At 45.7% G+C, this 19896-nt stretch overlaps 1 protein-coding gene and 1 long non-coding RNA gene across 2 annotated transcripts in view; both read right to left on the minus strand.

Moving 5' to 3' along the window:
* Positions 1-19896, minus strand: part of MAML3 (mastermind like transcriptional coactivator 3) — a 451114-nt gene that overhangs the window by 12377 nt on the left and 418841 nt on the right. The window contains exon 3 of the mRNA XM_081540610.1: positions 1520-1777. Within this exon, the coding sequence (XP_081396736.1) occupies positions 1520-1777 (258 nt within the window). The remainder of the gene's footprint in view (positions 1-1519; positions 1778-19896) is intronic.
* LOC145526035 (uncharacterized) lies at positions 5417-7573 on the minus strand. Its single transcript, XR_014068634.1, has 3 exons — positions 7489-7573; positions 6535-6679; positions 5417-5670 (listed from the first exon to the last, which is right to left on the minus strand). It is a non-coding gene; the product is annotated as an uncharacterized LOC145526035 (long non-coding RNA).

Here is a 19896-nt window from a genome sequence, read left to right on the forward strand (position 1 = left end):
GGTGGTCTGTGGGCACCATCCTTGCTGGCTCTTCCTCCTTCCACCTCCTTCCTCATTCCCGGGCTGGGCTGATCTCACCGAGCGGGGACATCCCTGAACCATCACAGCCAAGTCTGGCCTGGTTACCCCGACTCCCCTTTGCGCTAGATCACAGCACACCCATCAAAGACAATCACTTCAGGGATGAGGCGCACCTGAAATTTCCTCGGCTTGGCTGAGGGGAGGATTCGCAAAGCCCAGCTTCCCCTCGTTCCCCTTGGGAGCCCCATTTATCACTGCCTGAGAGACATGAGTGTGGTTCCCTGTCACACACCTTACGCAGGGTGAGAGGGACAGAGGTGTGTTTGTACAAGAGCTGCCAGGTGGCTGACTGACCTCGGTAAAAAAGGGAGATAATTACACAGCTGTTCAAGAACAAAAGCGAAAAAGGGAACCTAAGTGAACTGTGCTCAACAGTACAATTTTTCTGATTAGAGGGGATGACTGGTGTTGCTTTGAATGCTGCTCTTGGTCACTAAGGACCTCAGCGTGCCTCTGGTCCTACACAGCATCTTGTACAGATATGGTGTGGTGGAGGATGCTTGATAAATGTCCAAAATTCTGATCCTATTAGGAACATTCTAGAAGGGTAACTGTGGACCTCGACGGTAACTTACCTTAGATGATAACCTCACGGCTCCTATAACAGAAGGGCAAGATGCATGGGTCAGACCCCCCACTGGAGCCATCTAGGGACGGCCTAGATGGAAGACCTCAGGCCTCTCTCAGGATAACACGAAATAAGGCAAGGGCCTCTTGAAAAACAAAACACACCGAAACTCAGAGGGGCAGCCCACAGCAAGGCTTCCTTTCAAAGCTGGAGGAATTATGTCAACGGTGGTCAAACACACCTCAGGCAAAGCTTTCTCTGTGTTAGGCCTTTAACTCAAAGATTTCCTGAGCTGTTTTCAAAGCTGCTGGGAATTTTTCTCAAGTTTGCACCCTTTCTGTGACCCGGAGTTCAGGTTTCCAAGTAGTTCTGTGGGCTCTATTATTCTGCAATTGTTCCCGTTCCATTGTTCATGACCAACGCTGTGAGAATTCTTCTCAATCCCCCCTTCTGACTCTTTCCTCCAAGAAACAAAGTTCTCTGAATTATTTTCTTTTTTCTTCCCGCTGGGAATATCAGAATTTATGAAGAATGTAAGCCAGCTCCCTCCTACCCCCACCACCCCCATGCTGATTCCACAGACCCCGGTACCAGAAGCCAGAAGCAAAAAGCCAGACTTGAAGACAGGTCTCTGGCAAGGGGGTCTTCAAATGTATGGCTGAAGCCTGTCCTTTTAGAACAAACCAATTCATTCTCAGAAAAAAACCTAACTAATGGAAAGGTCTAAATTCTGCAGGCTCTTCTGTAGTCTCGGGAAATGCTGGCCAGTGACTTTCTTGCTGGAGAACGAGACCTGAGACTCCTTCACAGATACCAGGCCCTGAAGAAACGTTTGCGAATCGCACAAAGCCCACCAAGGGCGTGAGTTACCTGCTCTGTGAGAATCTGCTGTTGTTGCTGCTGTTGCTGCTGCTGCTGCCTCTGTTCCCGCAGGAACTGTTGTTTCTGCTGCTCCATCAGCTGAGCCCGCTGGTCAATGAGCATCTGCTTCATGAGGACTGTTTGGGGCTGGCTGCCCAGGAAGCCTGGCCCCGCAGGCCCCGCTCCGGAGACCATGCCCCCTGAGCCTGGGGGCACGGAGGACTGCATGGGGCCCGTGGTCCGGGGAAGACCCACTGGGTGCTGCTCCTGGGAGGACAGGAAGAGAAGGGAAGAGAAGAGAGAAAAGAAGTGAATGTGGTGACTTAACATCTGAACGAAAGCACAGAGGGATGGGGAGTGGGGTATTCCCTCGCTACGGGATCCCTAGTGGCACACATTACATTTCCATAAAGAGAACGCACCGGTCCTCCAATCTCTTAACACAGTGGGGCTGGAGAGGCTACAGGGGGCCAGTAATGGCTCTGCGCAATCTGAGGCCAGGTCCAGTCTGTTTCCGATGTTGTTGTTTAGTCACTAAGTCGTGTCAACTGTTTGTGACCCCAGGGACTGTAGCCACCCAGGCTCTTCTGCCCATGGGATTTTTCCAGGCAAGAATACTGGAGTGGGTTGCCATTTCCTACTCCAGAGGATCTTCCCAACTGGGGAATTGAACCCATGTTTCTTAAATCTCCTGCATCGCAGGTGGATTCTTTACCACTGAGCCACCTGGAAGCCCCTGTTTCTGATAGGATTGGCTAAAGAATAAGAATTGCATTTTCAGCTAACCATCAGTGTTCCTCCAAAGGAAAGGGAATAAGCCCTCAGGTGGGGCTCATTTTCAGTCTAATATGAGGCAGCCTGACCACCTCTTCATCCTTACTGCCTGCCTGGCCAAAATGGGCTACTTAGTTAGGAGAGACATTTATAGAATGCTGCTGGAATTGATTAATCAGCAGAACTGCTATTTGATGAAATTCTAATTAATTGTGACATCTGAAAGCTCTGACACATGCAAAAAAATCCTGTTAGTGAGAACTGTTGATGGGGAGAATTAGGAATGTGTTACACTGACCAAAGATACAGAATCTCCTAACATCTTTAAAAACAGAATTGAGTCTCAGGTGTCTGAGATAATTTAAATGTTGGGGGTTGAACTGGGTCTCTAGATTCAATAATTATGTCAGTCAGTCAAAGGATGTCAACTTTTAAGGGCCAGTCCTTAAGGAACAGGAGATAGGGAACCCCTCATACACAGCCCAGGTGACTCCTCCGAGACCGTGCTCAGAGGGGAAGTAACAACCCACCGGTGTAAACCATTGGGAACAAAGCTGATGGGAAAAGTAGGTGTGTGGCCATAAGATGTAGTTTCTCGATGCTTCCTTTCCTGTTCATTCTACCAAGCACACCTCGTAATGGCAAAATATTATCTGATCATTCCGCAGAAAGATTCCCTTTAATTCATTTAAGTTTCAAGCAATTAATCTGAACAAAGAGAAGCTGCTGTCTGAGAAGTATACAAATTAAATGGATACACGTGTAAGGACATACACAGTCATTTTGTGAGGGACAGTTATGAGATTTATATCATGAGAGACAAATGTGAATAAATCTACATCAAAAATTTCTTAGGCAGTTCAGTTCAGTTCAGTCACTCAGTTGTGTCCGACTCTTTGCGACCCCATGAACCACAGCACACCAGGCCCCCCTGTCCATCACCAACTCCTGGAGTCCACCCAAACCCATGTCCATTGAGTCGGTGATGCCATCCAACCATCTCATCCTCTGTCATCCCCTTCTTCTCCTGCCCTCAATCTTTCCCAGCATCAGGGTCTTTTCAAATGAGTCAGCTCTCTGCATCAGGTGGCCAAAGTATTGGAGTTTCAGCTTCAAATCAGTCCCTCCAATGAACACCCAGGACTGATCTCCTTTAGGATGGACTGGTTGGATCTCCTTGTAGTCCAAGGGACTCTTAAGAGCCTTCTCCAACACCACAGTTCAAAAGCATCAATTCTTTGGTGCTCAGCTTCCTATACAGTCCAACTCTTACATCCATACATGACCACTGGAAAAACCATAGCCTTGACTTTAGGCAGTTAGACTGGATTTTTAAGAAAGACTTCCTCATTGTAAAATCTAGATACTCAGTTTTTCACACTGGTTATTAGTTCCAGTTATACGTGGTGAAGGAAATTAAGGTTATAAAGGTGTATACACAAAAGTGACTACCTTAAATGGATGTTTAGTAGTTATCAAATTTTATATATTACTTCTATTTGCCATGGTATTTCCATCATTATTAATGCATTCCTTCATTAATGCATTCAACAAGCCTGCTTTGTGAACAACATGAATTTTATCTGCCTCTTATGAGCCATCCTAAATGAAAAACGGTGCAGTCAAACTGGATTTTAATATTTGTCCTCTTTTCACTTTTCTTCCTCTTCAGTGTCAATACGGTCAACCCTAAGGGGAGTCTCCTCTAAAAATGTAGGATTGTGTTGGATCTTCTTCCCTCCCTCCAGTACCCAAACAAAACAAAACAAAACAAAACAAGTAACAAAAAACCAAACAAAACCCCACTACTCCTCTCATCCAGGAAACAACAGCTCAAGAAGGTAAGGTTAGTAGTGCTAAACTAACTAACAGTAGAGTTGCCATATGATCAAGCAATCCCACTCCTGGACATATACCCAGAGAAAACTGTAATTTGAAAAGATACATGCAACTCTGTGATCATAGCAGCACTATTCACAATAGCCAAGACATGGAGACAACCTAAATCTAAACAACCTAAATCGACAAATGAATGGATAAAGATGTGGTACATACATATACAATAGAATACTACTCAGTGACAAAAAGGATTGAAATATTGCCCCTGCAGCAACATGGATGGACCTAGAGATTATCATACTAAGTAAGTCAGGCAGAGAAAGACAAATACCATATGACATCACTTATATGTAGAATCTAAAATATGACATAAACAAATATATTTATGAAACAACAACAGATTAACAGATACAGAGAACAGGCTTGTGGTTGCCAAGGGGAGAGTGGTTGAGGAGGGAGGAACTGGGAGTTTGGGATTAGCAGATGCAAACCATTATATATAGGATGGATAAACATACATATGGATAAAGTCCTACTGTATAGCACAGGGAACTATATATAATACCCTGTGACAGACCATAATGGAAAAGAATATGAAAAGAATGTGTGTATGTATATATATATACATGAGTCACTTTACTGTGCAGCAGAAATGAAACACAACAGTGTAAATCAACTATACTTCTATAAAATTTTAAAAAATAGTTTTAAAAGAGCTCTGGTTAGTGTGGTGGCCCAGGCCACACAGTTAGTAAATGGAAGAATCAGCACTCACAGAACTGAAACATTGATTATGAGACTAAATTCAGTATTCTTTCTATAAGCACAGATTTTTCCTGGACTATGGGTCCATGGTGCCAAAAGTGCACATAAGAATTGCGTGTAAACTAAATATACAGTTTCTGTCCCACAAATACACTGTGTTCTAGTTTTCAAATGTAAGTGTGATGTTGCTGAAGTTAAAACTTATTGTCCTTGGGTATTTTCTCTGTACCTACACAATGAAAAGGTAGAGATATGAAATATTTATGTTAATAAAAATACCGCATATTCAATAATGCCTGGAACTTTATGCTACCAAAAAGTTTACTTTAAGACTAATCCCTGCAGAGGTCAAGATATGTTACTCTTTTCTTTTTCCCCTAAACTTGCTGCCTGTTTTCCAAACCCTTTCTTCCACTAGGATAAAGCTGTTTCTTGCCACCTTTGGAGACAAATGGCCAACTGACTTAACACTTTAACAAAGGAATTCACACAACAGACAGTTAACCAATCAGCGAAAATACAGATATACAGCTTTTTTTTTTTTCTGTGTATTTCAGCATATTTGAAATCTCCAGTTTTGATAAGGAGGAGACAGTGGGAAAAGAAATGGAGACCCAAGGGGAGATCAAGTTTTCTTCAGCTTGATTTTATGAGAGGTCTGGTGTGGGCTGGCCCCCTTTATCTTTGTGTACTTTGAGATATTTTTGTCCTATGAGATCAGCCTGCAAGTACCTGGTGAGCTTGCCCAGAAGTGGTCAGTAGTGATGAGTTGCTTTCCCAGCCTTCTCTCCACCCAGAAAGAAAGGGAGAGGCAAATGAGGTGAGGATGTAGATTCATCTCGGCACTTCTAGTCCCTGCCTTCCTGGACCAAAAATAAATATAGGTATCACCCACTTTTCAAAAGTTCACTTTATGCTGCTTAGCTTTTACAGAAGACCTACACTAGTACCTGGTTTTGCTAACCAGGAGACATCTGAAGAGGATTTTTAGAGTTTATCAAAAAAGGTGAAAATCTAAAATATCATCAGTATTTGTTTTGCAGAGTGATTATAGAGACAGCAGGCACCCCCAGCTGTGAGAGTGGCGCCACCAAGCTCCTCCCCCAGGAACTACACTCAGCATCTCAGCATCAAGTTGCCACAGCTTTGAACTCTGTGAGCATCTGTGTTTTATCTCTATTTATTCTGCACACTCTTGGCAAGATGTATCCTAAGGTGTTTGCTTACTCACTGCAGGCCATTTCGGCTTAGGAAAGATTTCACAGGAATGCTCTACTTTCAGATGGGGCTGGGGGTGGTACTGTACTTCAAAAGCACAGTGGGAAAAACCCTTCCCAAAGGGAAAGTTTGGTTATTACCTCCCAGGATTATGTATTTCCGCAAATAATTCCCTCCCAAAGATTTTGCCTTCAGGTTTCTCACTGAAGACCTGAAGACAGATGCCCCTGCAGTGACGTGAACAGAACCCCGAGAGGCAGGAGGGCTATGTGCATTTTTAAAGGACTCCCTTCCATAGGAAACATCTGTGAGCCTAGATTGCTACACCTCTCCCAACCAGTTCTGCTGCATTCAACAGTGGGGGAGTGACACTAGGGCCCCAGCCTTAGGTGTGTATGCCAAGTGTGAAGCCGCGCCAAGTGACTCACCTTACAAATTGAGCTGGCTGAGGCCATTAGCTGGTTCACATGACATGGTGGCTTTTAACCTCCAGCCTAAGAGTTCTTAATGAGCAATAGTCTGTCGAATTTCAGGATTTCAAGCCACAGCTCTTGTTCCTAAGGAGGACACACACTGTGTGTGCAATTAGAGAAAACCAGGCTGAGCTTTCGTCACCAGAAATGTAATGCCTTGAAGCCAAATGATGCAGTATTTTTAGTTTTAATTACTAGCTTGTTCTCCATTCCATCCCCGGCCCAACGACCTCCCTTGCCTTCCACCCAGAATCTTAATTCCATCTCTTCCTCTCAGAAATCCAATTGACTACATAGATCTTCATTACTTCCCAAAGCTCTCACTCTTCAGTAAAATACAGGAAGGGGGGTGGTAATCAAAACCAATGAATCTATTTTACGTATCTTCTCCTCCAGGGGAAAAAAATCTTAGCAATTTTCTATGGGCTGGAGAGAGAGGTAGGAGGTATAAAAAACACTCTACCTCCCCCCTAAGAGGCCGTTTTCTACTTCAAAAAACAGCTGTGGTAAAAATATCTCTTAAGAGCAGCCAGCTGTTTATTTATAAATCTGTGCACAGGGAAGCTTTATTTCTCTTATGTGTTTTCAAGAAATGCATAGTGTTCGGGTGAGAAGGGCTGGGGCTGCTCGCGGTGAGCCAAAGACCTGCCGGCTCCTTGGAGGGGAGGCTGCGGGTGCTGGAGACTGGGGTAGGGGGGCGCTCAGTGGAGAACTGGCTGGAGGATGCTCAGGGCTTCAGCCTTTTTTCAGGTGTTCTCGTCGGGAGGTGGGGAACAAGGAACAGCTGCTGTTCTGCCTCTGCCCCAGCAGATGGTGGTGTCAGCCCGGTCCTCGCTGCCAGCCCGCCCGCTCCGCCGGCGCGGCGTGTCCCCCCGCCCCCAGCCTGCAGATGGCTTAATCATGACTCACCTTTCTCCCCCAGCGGTCCCCCCGCCCGGCGCGTCTGGGCTAACGCTGCGAGCGTGGAGCCAGGCAGTCAAGTGTTCCTGCGTACAGCAGGTAGCCTGGCAACTGAGAGCATAATACCGAGCAGATGGTGTTCGCACGGCGTGATGGACATCACACACGACAGCCCGAGACAATCCAGGAATTCCCTGGTGACTCGAGGCCCTCTTTACACAAAACGAGTTCTCTCTCCACCGCCGTGTATCTCTGGGGTTATCTCCCCCCTCTATCCGACTGACACTGAACTGGTTTCTTATTACCGACTTTGCTTCCAGCCCGAGGGGAGGGAGATTTCAAGTGGTGGGTGGGGGAGGCTATGGAAGGAAACGGAAGGGCCGGGAGCTGGGGGAGGTGATGGGGGAGGTGGCGACCCGAGAGGGGAGGGCCAGTGGCGTACCCCAGACCCAGGGGCGGACCGTCTGAGAGGGACAAGGTCCCCCCGTAACCCAGTCTGCACGAAGCCGGCGCGGGGAGGGCGGCGCTTGGGGCGGGCGAGCCTGGGCTTAGTGGCTTCGCCATCGAAGGGCTTACGAAGAGCCTAAATGAAATTTAGGATTTTACTTAAGAAGCCCCCTGGGGCTTAGTTTAGCCTCTCGACTCGAGCCTCTGTGCTTACAAGCCCTTAGGGGACTGAGAAGTCAGGAGTGGAACCCGTGCGCCCCTGGAAGGGCCGAAGATGCCTCTCCGCGCAGGCGTTCTTAACAAAGAAACCGACCGGGAGGTCCGGGCGCTGGCAGGGGCAGCGAGGGGGGCGGAGGGGACCGGGAGAGCCGCCCAGGGGCACTCGGGTCCTCGGCCTGAGAGCTGCTCCGCAGCGGGTGAGGTCGCTGCGCGCTCCGGGGCGCATTTCGCCACCCTCTCCTCGCCGGGCGTCATTGGGAAGGAAGTGGGTGCCGGAGGAAATGGGGGCAGACAGGAGGATTGGTCACGGTAGGGAAAAGTAAAATTAATATAGAAACAAAACGCATGTCTCAGAAAATAAATCTGTGCTTTTCACACACACACACTTAAGCTGGTCAAGTAATTAAATTAAAAAAAAAAAAAAAAACAGCCCCAATGGAATTTTGTCTAGATTTTATACATCACGCCGCTTCTATGTCCAACCTATCACCACTCTTGGGGTGCTTTCTCTTGCAAGGTACTGGTTAAGTTTTAAGTTTCAGAAAGAGTAAGTCTTTTCAAAGGTGGAAGCTGACGTTTCAGGCAGAACACCACACTTGCTGGGACGGAGTTCAGCAGTTTCCTGTCAGAAGCCGACACCCACTGCAGAGCTGGGTGGACTCCCCGGGGCTCAGGGTGGTGAAATGGCATTCTCAGGCTCAGGAAGCCACTTGACTGCTTGGTCTCTACCCCCACCTCCTCAAATGGAAATCATATCCAGTAGGACTCCTCCCTTGACAAAGGAAACTTTGGGGATGAATGAGCTATAGAGAGAAAATGGCTAAGGAGGTGCTAAAACCTCCACTTTCAGTGTGGGGTGGGCTGTTAGGGAACCATGATTGGCTAAACCAGGGGTTCTCAAAGTGTGGTTCTAGGACCAGCATCATTAGCATAACCTGGGAGCTTGTTAGAAATGCAAATTTTCATACTCTACTCCAGGTGAGTCTCTGGGTGCAATTTAACATGTCCCAGCATAACCACAGCACTTCCCTGGTGGCTCAGAATCCACGGGCAATGCAGGAGACCTGAGTGTGATCCCTGGGTCAGGAAGATCCCCTAGAGAAGAGAATGACTACCCACTCCTACATTCTTGCCTGGAGAATCTCATGGACAGAGCAGCCTAGCCAGCTGCAGTCCACAGGGTTGAAAAGAGCCAGACACAACTGAGCGACTGACCACACACACCAATCACCACGATGCCCCATGTTTTGAGACTCACTGGGGCAAATAATCCTGGTGTATGAGCACTAACTGCAACCTGGAGTATCAGCACCGTCTGTGCCCTGATTAGATGACAAACCCCGCACTTTCCAAAACAAGTCAGAGTGCTGAGCTACTTAGATTTCTATTGCAAATTCTTCTGCAGTTGGAACAGATCTCTCTAATTTTCAGAGGGCTATGCAGGCAGTATAAGCTTAAGAATTCTGGAAAAAGCTTATGCTGTGATTCTTCCAGAAAGGTCAGTGTTCTGCAGCTCTGCTGTGAAGGCTGAGGAGCAGCCAAGATCCAGGAATGGGTGAGGCCAGTTCAACTTCTTTGTACAGGGAGAAAGCATCAAACGCCATTAGGCTTCCTGTCTCCTGGTCTGAAATACAGTAGGAAAGCTAAGATTTGAGGAAAGTTCCCTCTTCAGACATGAAAAAGGCCCAAAGCAACAACAGAAGACAACTAACACGTATGGGGCACCTTCCTGAATGAGTGTTTTCATCTGTGTAGTCAAACTCATTTTGATGATTAAAACAAAAAATCTGAGTCTCTGAGAGGTTAAGTAACTTGCCTGATGTCCCACAGTCTTTGGGATTCTGACTTTTCCACTGACCAGAACGTGCATCTGGTCTAAATTGAGCAGACCACCCAAGAGGGCTCTGGAGTAAAGAGAAATGGGAAGGAGGGGGGGGTGGGGGAGAGGAATGGGAATAGAAGAAAAAGGTAGACACTCTATTGGGATCAAAGGATGAAGCTGAAAGAGCACAAAAATATACATCATGTTTTATATGTTGCCTGATACCCAAAATTAGGATGCCTTTGTGGTATCAACTTTGACATTTAAAGAAAGGGCATAAGATTAGACCATTCAACCAGAAATGGAAGGAAGAAACAAAATAAAATAAAACCTTAGAATTCTCTTTGAAGTTGATCAAGTGTCAGGGCAGAAACTTGGTTTCAGGATGGTGGCTTCTTTTAAAGACTTTCTTTGTCCTTGTCTAGAACAATTTTTCACTGTGGGTTTGGAGAGTTGCTTGTAATAAATTCATAGCAATGCCCCAGTAGACCCACCCCATATAAATGCCTCTGTTTCAGCAGATTACTGAGGAAGTTTGGATAAAATAGTTTGTTTTATGATGTGGCTGTGTCACCAAGATGATTGAGCTTTGAGGTAGTTTACCAATTTAGCAAGCTTATCATGTATAGGACAGTAACTTGGGGGTGCAATGCTAAGTCTGTCTAAATGGGTGCAGGAAAGTTCTTTGTTCGGCTTTTAAGAAAGAGCGGTTTACATTGGAGGAACCCAATAGGCTTGGGTAGAAACTCAGCTCCATCGAGGGTCTAGTGACTGGCATGTCCTGACCACACAACACATAGCTTGTTATCACTATTATTGCTATGACTTCTTGATCATGCAGCTTTAGAAAGTCAGAGTGAAGGAAGTGCTGTGTCTCTGGTTCTAGCTTAATTCCTAGGATAATGGGGTCTAAGACTTTAAACTTGATTTTCTTTCTAGGCTCTCAGTGAGCAGGATGGCATTCCTACTCAGACTTTTGACTTTTGACTCTTTAACAAATACATCTTTTGACAATTTTCACCCTCCCCACAATCATTGGGAAAATTTAAAATAATGTCTGAAAGGGGACTTCCTTGGTGGTCCAGTGGCTAAAACTCTATGCTCTCAATGCAGGGGGCCTGGGTTCCATCCCTGGTCAGGAAACTAGATCCCACATGCCACAACTAACAGTTCACATGCTGCAGCTAAGATCCTGCCTGTTGCAACAAAGAGCCAGTGCAGTCAGATAAACAAATATTAAAAAATGTATTGTCTAAAAGTATTTTTTAAAGGCAACTTTCATTTTTAACACTCACAGGCAACCATGTGAATGTTTTGATGTGTTTCTATGTTTCTTCTCAGCTTCCAGCCCAGTACAATAATATATTTTCCATGCTCATGATCATGGTATATATACATGATTGTACCACTATTTCTTACTAGGTAACTGGTAGAGAGGTAGGACATTCCAACTTTCCACATGCTTTGTTGTTGTTGCTAAGTTGTGTCTGACTCTTTGTGACCCCATGAACTGTAGCGCCGGGCTCTTCTGTCCACAGGATTTCCCCAGGCAAGAATATTGGAGTGGGTTGCCATTTCCTTCTGCAGGGGAATCTTCTCGACCCAGAGACGGAACCCACATCTCCTGCATCTCCTGCACTGGTAAGCAGATTCTGTACTGCTGAACCACTAGGGAAGCCCTTTTAAATGCTTATAAGCGGTAATTTTCTGGTAGGATATTACCTTATGGTAACACTCCTGCAAGGTCTACAGATTTCATTATGGGTCTCCCAGCATTGGGGCTTCTCCGGTGGCTCAGCGGTAAAGAATCTGCTTGCAATGCAGGAGACCAGGATTCGATCTCTGGGTCAGGAAGAACCCTTGAAGGAGGGCACCACTCCAGTATACTTGCCTGGAGAATCCCCTGGACTGAGGAGCCTGGTGGGCTAAAGTCCATAGGGTCGCAAAGAGTTGGACATGACTGAAGTGTCTGAGCATGCACGCACACATGTTCCCAGCATCAGCATAGAGCTAGGTCCACAGCTGCAACAGAGTAAGTATTTGCTGAACTGAACTGATTGTCTGTGATGAGTTGTATGTGATCAAGATCACGTATGACTAGAGAGGAGGGAAAAGATAACCCTGTCACAGACTGCTTCTCCAGGCTACCGGACCTTCCGCTGAAGATGAAAGAAAGGGTTGAAGTTGGCAGTCCAGAGCAAGATGGGAGAGTGCCATCAACCATAAGAAGGTCAGACTTTCAAGGACTTACTTGGAGGTAAAAACAACAAAAATACCATTTGTCCTTATTGGTACTTTGAACATAGTTACCATAGATTCCTCCAGTGGAAACACAACTTTGAGAGTTATGCTTTTCCTCTGCCTTTGATGTAAATTATAGAGTCCTTTTGATCCCTGTGTTGTAATTAATTCCACCACCAAAGCAACTCTAAATTGGTTAAATGTTCATTAGTGTGCAACAATAGGAGCTTGATTAAATAAATTATGGTACATCCATACCATGAATACTAGGCAGCCAATAAAAATCATGCCTTCTCAGGCTATCTAATCACATAATACAAACTCTTACAATATATACTGAAGAGGGGAAGAAAAAGCAGTTACTAAAACTAGCCACAGAACGATCATGTTATATGGGGATTATAAGTGATTTTTGTTTTTAAATTCTTTCAAATTTTCTATTATAAACATATTGCTTCAAATAAATATTATAAAGTCTCATGCTGTAAAGAAATACAGTATTTAAATTGACCTAAAAGAGCAAAGAAAAAAAGGGTCTCTTTGCTTGTTTTCAAGCAGTCCACAATTCTGATGGGGAGGGAGGAGCCCTTAGTTCCCGAGTCACTCATGACATCCTTGAAGAGGAGGTGGCATAAGCCACAACTCTGGGCCTTTCACCAGGGAACACCCGATTGCCTGGGAGGGGACTGAAGCCTTCCTGGAGGAAGGGATGTCTCGGCAGGCCTCAGCTAGCCAACAGGGGAATGGGTTCCAGAGTGGAGGGACAGAGTGATCAAAGACTTGAGTATATCAGATTCAGAAATTCCATTTCAAAGGACTCCTTTCCTGGAAATATTCATAGCTTTGTGCAAAGATTCACTTTAAATAGCACAAATGGTTTTGAGTAGCAAAAAAGAAAAAGGAACAACATAAATGGCCAATATTTAGAGGATTCATTAAACTATAATATACCTTCCCTGCCTCGCCGAAAATAACTAAACCTCATTAAGACTATTTAGGCTATGTTATACAGGGTGAAGGGGCTTCTTCGGTGACTCAACGGTAAAGAATCTGTCTGCAATGCAGGAGAGGCAGGAAACACAGGTTTGATCCCTGGGTCAGGAGGATTCCCTGGAGGAGGGCACAGCAACCCACTCCAGTATTCTTGCCTGGAGAATCCCGTGGACAGAGGAGCCTAGAGGGCTATAGTCCACAGTGTTACAAAGAATTGGACACGACTGAAGCGGCTGAGCACGCACACACGCATGCACACATGTACAGAGTGAAGTAAGTCAGAAAGAAACAAATATTGTATATTAACACATATATATGGAATCTAGAAAAATATACTGATGAACCTATTTGCAGGGCAGGATTAGAGACAGATTTATGGACACAACGGAGGAAAGAGAGGGTGGGACGAGTTGAGAGAGTAGCATTGAAATATATATATTACCATGTGTAAAACAGACAGCTAATAGGAAGTTGCTGAATAATGCAGGGAGCTCAGCCTGGTGCTCTGTGATGACCCAGAGTGGTGCAGTGGGATGGGAGGTGGAAGGAAGGCTTAAGAGGGAGGGGACACATATAGCTGATCCATGTTGATGTATGGTAGAAACCAATGCAACACTGTAAAGGAGTTACCCTCCAATTAAAAAAAAAAAAAAAGATTAGGCTAAACAGACCAGGAATGTAGCGAGCTTGAGAGGGGCTCTAGTGTCTATTTGCACCAGAGCCCACCTCACCCTCTGGGGTGTGCGGCAGACATTGTTAACGGGCAGTTCTCTTGTCTAGACCTCGACGTGGCATGAAAGTGAACAGACTGGCTTTGGCTACAGGTTCAGCAAGTAAGCCAGGTTTTCGTTGCTTCAACAAAGAGGCTTCAAGTCCCAGAGAAGGCTCCAAAGGGGACTGACATCTTGCAAGAATTCTCTGATGCACCTGGATAAACTTTCCTTTGGGGCACCACCCTGCTTGTGGGAGTTTTTTTTCCATTCTAGGCTCGAAACCAGGGCATGGCCAGAACCAGCCCAGCCTTTAGAATTGAAGAACTCCGAGAGACGAGTGAACGTCACTGTTGACCTCTACAGGCTGTCTCCTCCTCGGAGCTGTCAGAAAACCCAGTGCAGGGGCTTGAGACCTGCTCCACAGCAGGGGACACCGCCTGTATCCAAGGGGCTGCATGGACTGCAAACGGTTTGTCAGTGGCTCCAGGAAGGAGGATTTTTACCCATTTGTCTGCTGCCTTTGTTTCCTTGATTTAAAAATCGAGAGGGGAGGAAAAAGGAGTCTCCGTTGTCTTCAGGTGAGCTCCTGGGAAAGTTTTCCTCCCAAGCTACTGTTCCCCTACTCTGTACCTTTCTCTTTCATTGCCCCCACCCGCTTCTGATGAAGTCATCGGAGCTCAGATTGCATAACCGCTGCAGAGACCTATCTTGTGTTATACTGGGAGTCAGGCCAGTGTTTCCATTTATAGACAACAGCACCACCACGCTGCCAAATGGCGCTCTCTGCAGCAGCCACTACAAGACAGGAAGAAGGGAAGGGAGGCTTGGAGCTGGAGGGCTTGCCATGCAGAGGGGGCTGGGTCACGTCCTCTGTCCTCCCCGCAGCCATGGGAGCGGGCGCTCAGGGCTGCTAGATGAGAATGCCTGGGAAGAGCCACTTCTATGAAGCCGTCCCTGGGTCTCCCCCCTCCCCAGGAGAGGAGGGAAGGTCTGTGCCCAGGAGGGGAGGGAAGGTCTGTGCCCAGGAGGGGAGGGAAGGTCTGTGCCCAGGAGGGGAGGGAAGGTCTGTGTCAGCCCCCTCTGCTGGGTTTCTCACGGTCCAACCTGTCTCTGGGCAAACCAGGTGTGATCGCAGTGAGGCTCTGGGAGGATGGCCCTTGCCACACTCCTGAGAGCAGAGCCAGGCCAGCCGCCGTCGTGGGGTCATGGGAGGCCATGGGAAAGGAGAAGGAAGAGGAGGCACATTAGAAATCTGGGGTTGGTACTTTACACACTTGGAGATTCGGTGAGAACCGGGTTCTTAGAGGAAGCAAGTCTAGGAGGGGGCTCACACGGGGTCAGGGAGGGCGATGGGCAGGTGGGCATGGGGGCCATCGGGCCCTGGGTCTTACATCGACCATGATCCTCGAGTTTAGAGCCTTAGATATATATATATATATATTTTCTGGCTACTGTGTGAGGCATGTGGAATGTTAGTTCCCTTACCAGGGATTGAACCTGTGCCCCCTGTAGTGGAAGTGTGGAGTCTAAACCACTGAACCACCACGGAAGTGCACAAGAGCCTTAGATACAGTCTTCATACAAGGTTTTACAGGGGGGCACTGAGAAACCCTGATATGATCGAAAGATGCCTCGTATTTTATGGCTAAAATTGTATCCTGTAACTAGATCACACTGCACGAAGTCCATTATGAATTAATAGTTTTCATCAGTCCTGTGTTTATCCTGTGTATGGTATAATTACATTGTCCAATGTTTTTAAAAAAATAAACATTAGTTTCTTTTTTAAAAGAAAAAACCTTATTGGTGTTTCTTCAGTTTGTAAATATACCTGAGGACTCCGAAAATTAAAAGTGGTCCAAGTCTTTTGTTAACTTTGAGAAGAGTTGGGGACAGACTGGGATAAAAATAGTCTTAGAAGAAATATGGGCCTCAAAGGGAGTTTCGTCCATCACAGTGAACACAGCCCCTGACTACACACACACACACACACACACACACACACACACACAGTAACACAGTAACCTGGATAAGAGAATCTGGAAGCAATTAGAATTCATCCTTTCCACAGTTCTTAAACTTTTACCCATTTCACCAAAACTTCTCCAGGTAGCATGATTCAATAGTGCTTGGCAAAGCAAGTGCTGATAAATTTCTGCAATCATTATCATAAATATGAATAACAATGAGGTGCCAATATGTTCAGCTCATATTTTGTTCTTTCTTAACGGTCAGATCAGGTCCCCAGCCTTACAGAGGGAGGAAATCCATGTTCACAAATGGCTACCTTTTGCTTAGGATAAAAGTTAAATTGACAACTAAATATGGAACCAGAAACTAGCATGAGGTTGAAGTTTATGTGAAACTTTCATTTTAGTGAGGAGTAAATCCATTTGAATTGGCAATAGCTACAGAAGTCTCCTAAGATGGGGGTCATGGGCTGCATGTCCCCTGTAGAAGCCTAAGTATTTTTGCTTCAACATCTGGTATGTATCACCAGTTTCCTACTCTTTCTTGCGTGTGTGTCTGTTAAGCCGCTTCAGTTGTATCAACTCTTTGCGATCCTATGGACTGTAGCCCACCAGGCTCATCTGATAGCATTCTCCAGTCAAGAACACTGGAGTGGGTTGCCATGCCCTCCTCCAGGCGATCTTTCCGACTCAGGGATCAAACCCACATTTCTTATGTCTCCTGTATTGGCAAGCAGGTTCTTTACCACTAGTGCCACCTGGGAAGCCCTTACTCTTTCCTACCAGAAGCTCAAGTCTGGCCTGAGCCCCTTACCTTAATATCATCCCAAATGCCCATCCCCTTCCCACTTTCCCCCAAAGTGTCTTGTGCTAATTCTTCCTCTAGCTTAGCTAACTGAATATCCCCCTCAACTACCCTTCCCAGGTCCGGGTCAGTTCCTTTAAAACATATACGTGATTCTTGCACACACATCACCTAAACCTGCATGGCTCTTTTAAGAGCTTTCACAACTGCGTCTTCTCTCCAAGTTGTCTGCATGTAGGAGGTTAAAATCAGAGCAGGAGAATCGGGCTGATGGATGCTCAAGTAGGACAGGGTGATCCAACCTGCTGCTTAGGGTATTTATCAGCCTGGAAACTAAGAAGCCTATTTCTGGACTTACCTTACCTTTTGATCATTTCTCTAATATACAAGCTTAGTTTCCTTTACATTGGTCCAACTAATTATTTTACTTCTTCCTCTTTATCCCCCCCTCTATCTTCATAAAGAATTTCTCCGACTTCCCTGGTGGTCCAGTGATTGAGAATCTGCCTGCCAATACAGGGGACACGGGTTCGATCCCTGGTTGGGCAACTAAACCTGAGTGTCCCAACTACTGAGGCCTGCGTGCCCTGCAGCCAGTGCTCTGCAACAAGAGAAGCTACTGCAATGGGGAGAAGCCGGTGAACCGGTACTAGAGAGCAGCTCCTGCTCGCCGCAACTAGAGAAAGCCCACGTGCAGTAATGGAGACCCAGCACAGCCAAAAATAAATACATAACATAAAACCCCACTTCTTGGTTCAACATTAAAAAAATAATAACAGTATTTCTCAATCAGAAATGATGAAATCCTTCCCAAGTCAACCAAATACTTTCTGGAAGCTGAGATGAAGTATAAATGGCTGGAAACCTATATATATAGTGAGGAGGTAGGGTGGCAAACCTCTGAATACAACTTTCTGTCTGTCTGATGTCCCCATTATGTGACACACAGGAAAAGCCAGTGAGAAGGAGATTCCCTTCTTTATTTGTCTTAGGTTCTTAGGGCTTAATTTTTTTTTTTTTTTAACTGAAGATTACTTTTTATGTAAGGCCCAGGGAACACTACCTCCTAATTCATATTTAGAAGCTTGTAAAAAAGGCACAATTGCACTCATCTCACACGCTAGTAAAGTAATACTCAAAATTCTCCAAGCCAGGCTTCAGCAATACGTGAACCGTGAACTTCCAGATGTTCAAGCTGGTTTTAGAAAAGACAGAGGAACCAGAGATCAAATTGCCAACATCCGCTGGATCATCGAAAAAGCAAGAGAGTTCCAGAAAAACATCTATTTCTGCTTTATTGACTATGCCAAAGCCTTTGACTGTGTGGATCACAATAAACTGTGGAAAATTCTTAAAGAGATGGGAATACCAGACCACCTGATCTGCCTCTTGAAAAACCTGTATGCAGGTCAGAAACCAACAGTTAGAACTGGACATGGAACAACAGACTGGTTCCAAATAGGAAAAGGAGTACCTCAAGGCTGTATATTGTCACCCTGCTTATTTAACTTATATGCAGAGTACATAATGAGAAACGCTGGGCTGGAGGAAGCACAAGCTGGAATCAAGATTGCCTGAAGAAATACCAATAGCCTCAGATATACAGATGACACCACCCTTATGGCAGAAAGTGAAGAGGAACTGAAGAGCCGCTTGATGAAAGTGAAAGAGGAGAGTGAAAAAGTTGGCTTAAAGCTCAACATTCAGAAAACTAAGATCATGGCATCTGGTCCCATCACTTCATGGGAAATAGATGGGGAAGCAGTGGAAACAGTGAGAGACTTTATTTTTTGGGCTCCAAACTCACTGCAGATGGTGATTGCAGCCATGAAATTAAAAGACGCTTACTCCTTGGAAGGAAAGTTATGACCAACCTAGATATCATATTAAAAAGCAGAGACATTACTCTGCTGACAAAGGTCCATCTAGTCAAGGCTATGGTTTTTCCAGTGGTCATGTATGGATGTGAGAGTTGGACAGTGAAGAAAGCTGAGCGAGGAAGAATTGATGCTTTTGAACTGTGGTGTTGGAGAAGACTCTTGAGAGTCCCTTGGACTGCAAGGAGATCCAACCAGTCCATCCTAAAGGAGATCAGTCCTGGGTGTTCATTGGAAGGTCTGATGTTGAAGCTGAAACTCCAATACTTTGGCCACCTGATGTGAAGAGCTGACTCATTGGAAAAGACCCTGATGCTGGGAAAGATTGAGGGCAGGAGGAGAAGGGGACGACAGAGGATAAGATGGTTGGATGGCATCACCGACTCAATGGACATGAGTTTGGGTGGGCTCCAGGAGCTGGTGTTGGCCAGGGAGGCCTGGCGTGCTGCAGCTCATGGGGTTGCAAAGAGTCAGACACAACTGAGCGACTGAACTGAACTGAAAAAAGGCTGAGAAGGCCGATCTTTCAATCCTTTTTGGATGCAGTTGAAGAAAATTTCCAAGCAAAGAAGCCCCTGAGTCCCCATTAGTCAGTCAACATAAGCCCTCAAGAGTAGAAGTCCATGTACCCAGTCATCCCTGGATATTCAGGGTATTCCCTGCGGATACCCAAATCCATGGATGCTCAAGTCCTTACATAAAATGGCGCAGTAGCTGCATATAACCTGTATTTTAAATCCTCCCCTATACTTTATTTTTTTTAATATAAATTTATTTTAATTGGAGGCTAATTACTTTACAATATTGTAGTGGTTTTGCCATACATTGACATGAATCTGCTACCAGTGTACCCCTATACTTTAAATCATCTCTAGATGACTTTCAATACCGAACACAGTGTAAATGCTATGTAAATAGTTGCAAATACGATGTAAGCACTGTGTCAATAATTTCCAGGCACAGTAAACTCAGTTTTTGCTTTTTGGAATTTCCTGGATTTTTTTCACCGAAGATTTCTGATTTGTGGTTGGTTGAGGCTCTGGATTCGGAAGCCATGGATTCGGAGGCCTGACTATAAGGGATGCTGAGAGGTAACTCACAACATGGGGGTGGAGGATGCTGTCCCCCTGCCTCTGGGCCCAGCCACGTCACCACAGAAGCATCTGGGGCTGTTGCCGGGTCCCCCTCCCTCACAGCACATCCCGGAGGCTTGAGGGGGACAGAGTCCAAATATATCCTACAGTCAGACACACACAAACCCCGGGTAGGAAGCAAGAGAGCTCTGGAACACTCTGATTCACTTTCTGCTAACTGACTCGGATAAGGAAGG

Source organism: Giraffa tippelskirchi, chromosome 11 (genome assembly GCF_054371585.1).
Source record: "Giraffa tippelskirchi isolate mGirTip1 chromosome 11, T2T-mGirTip1v1.2.pri, whole genome shotgun sequence".
Lineage (NCBI taxonomy): Eukaryota > Metazoa > Chordata > Mammalia > Artiodactyla > Giraffidae > Giraffa > Giraffa tippelskirchi.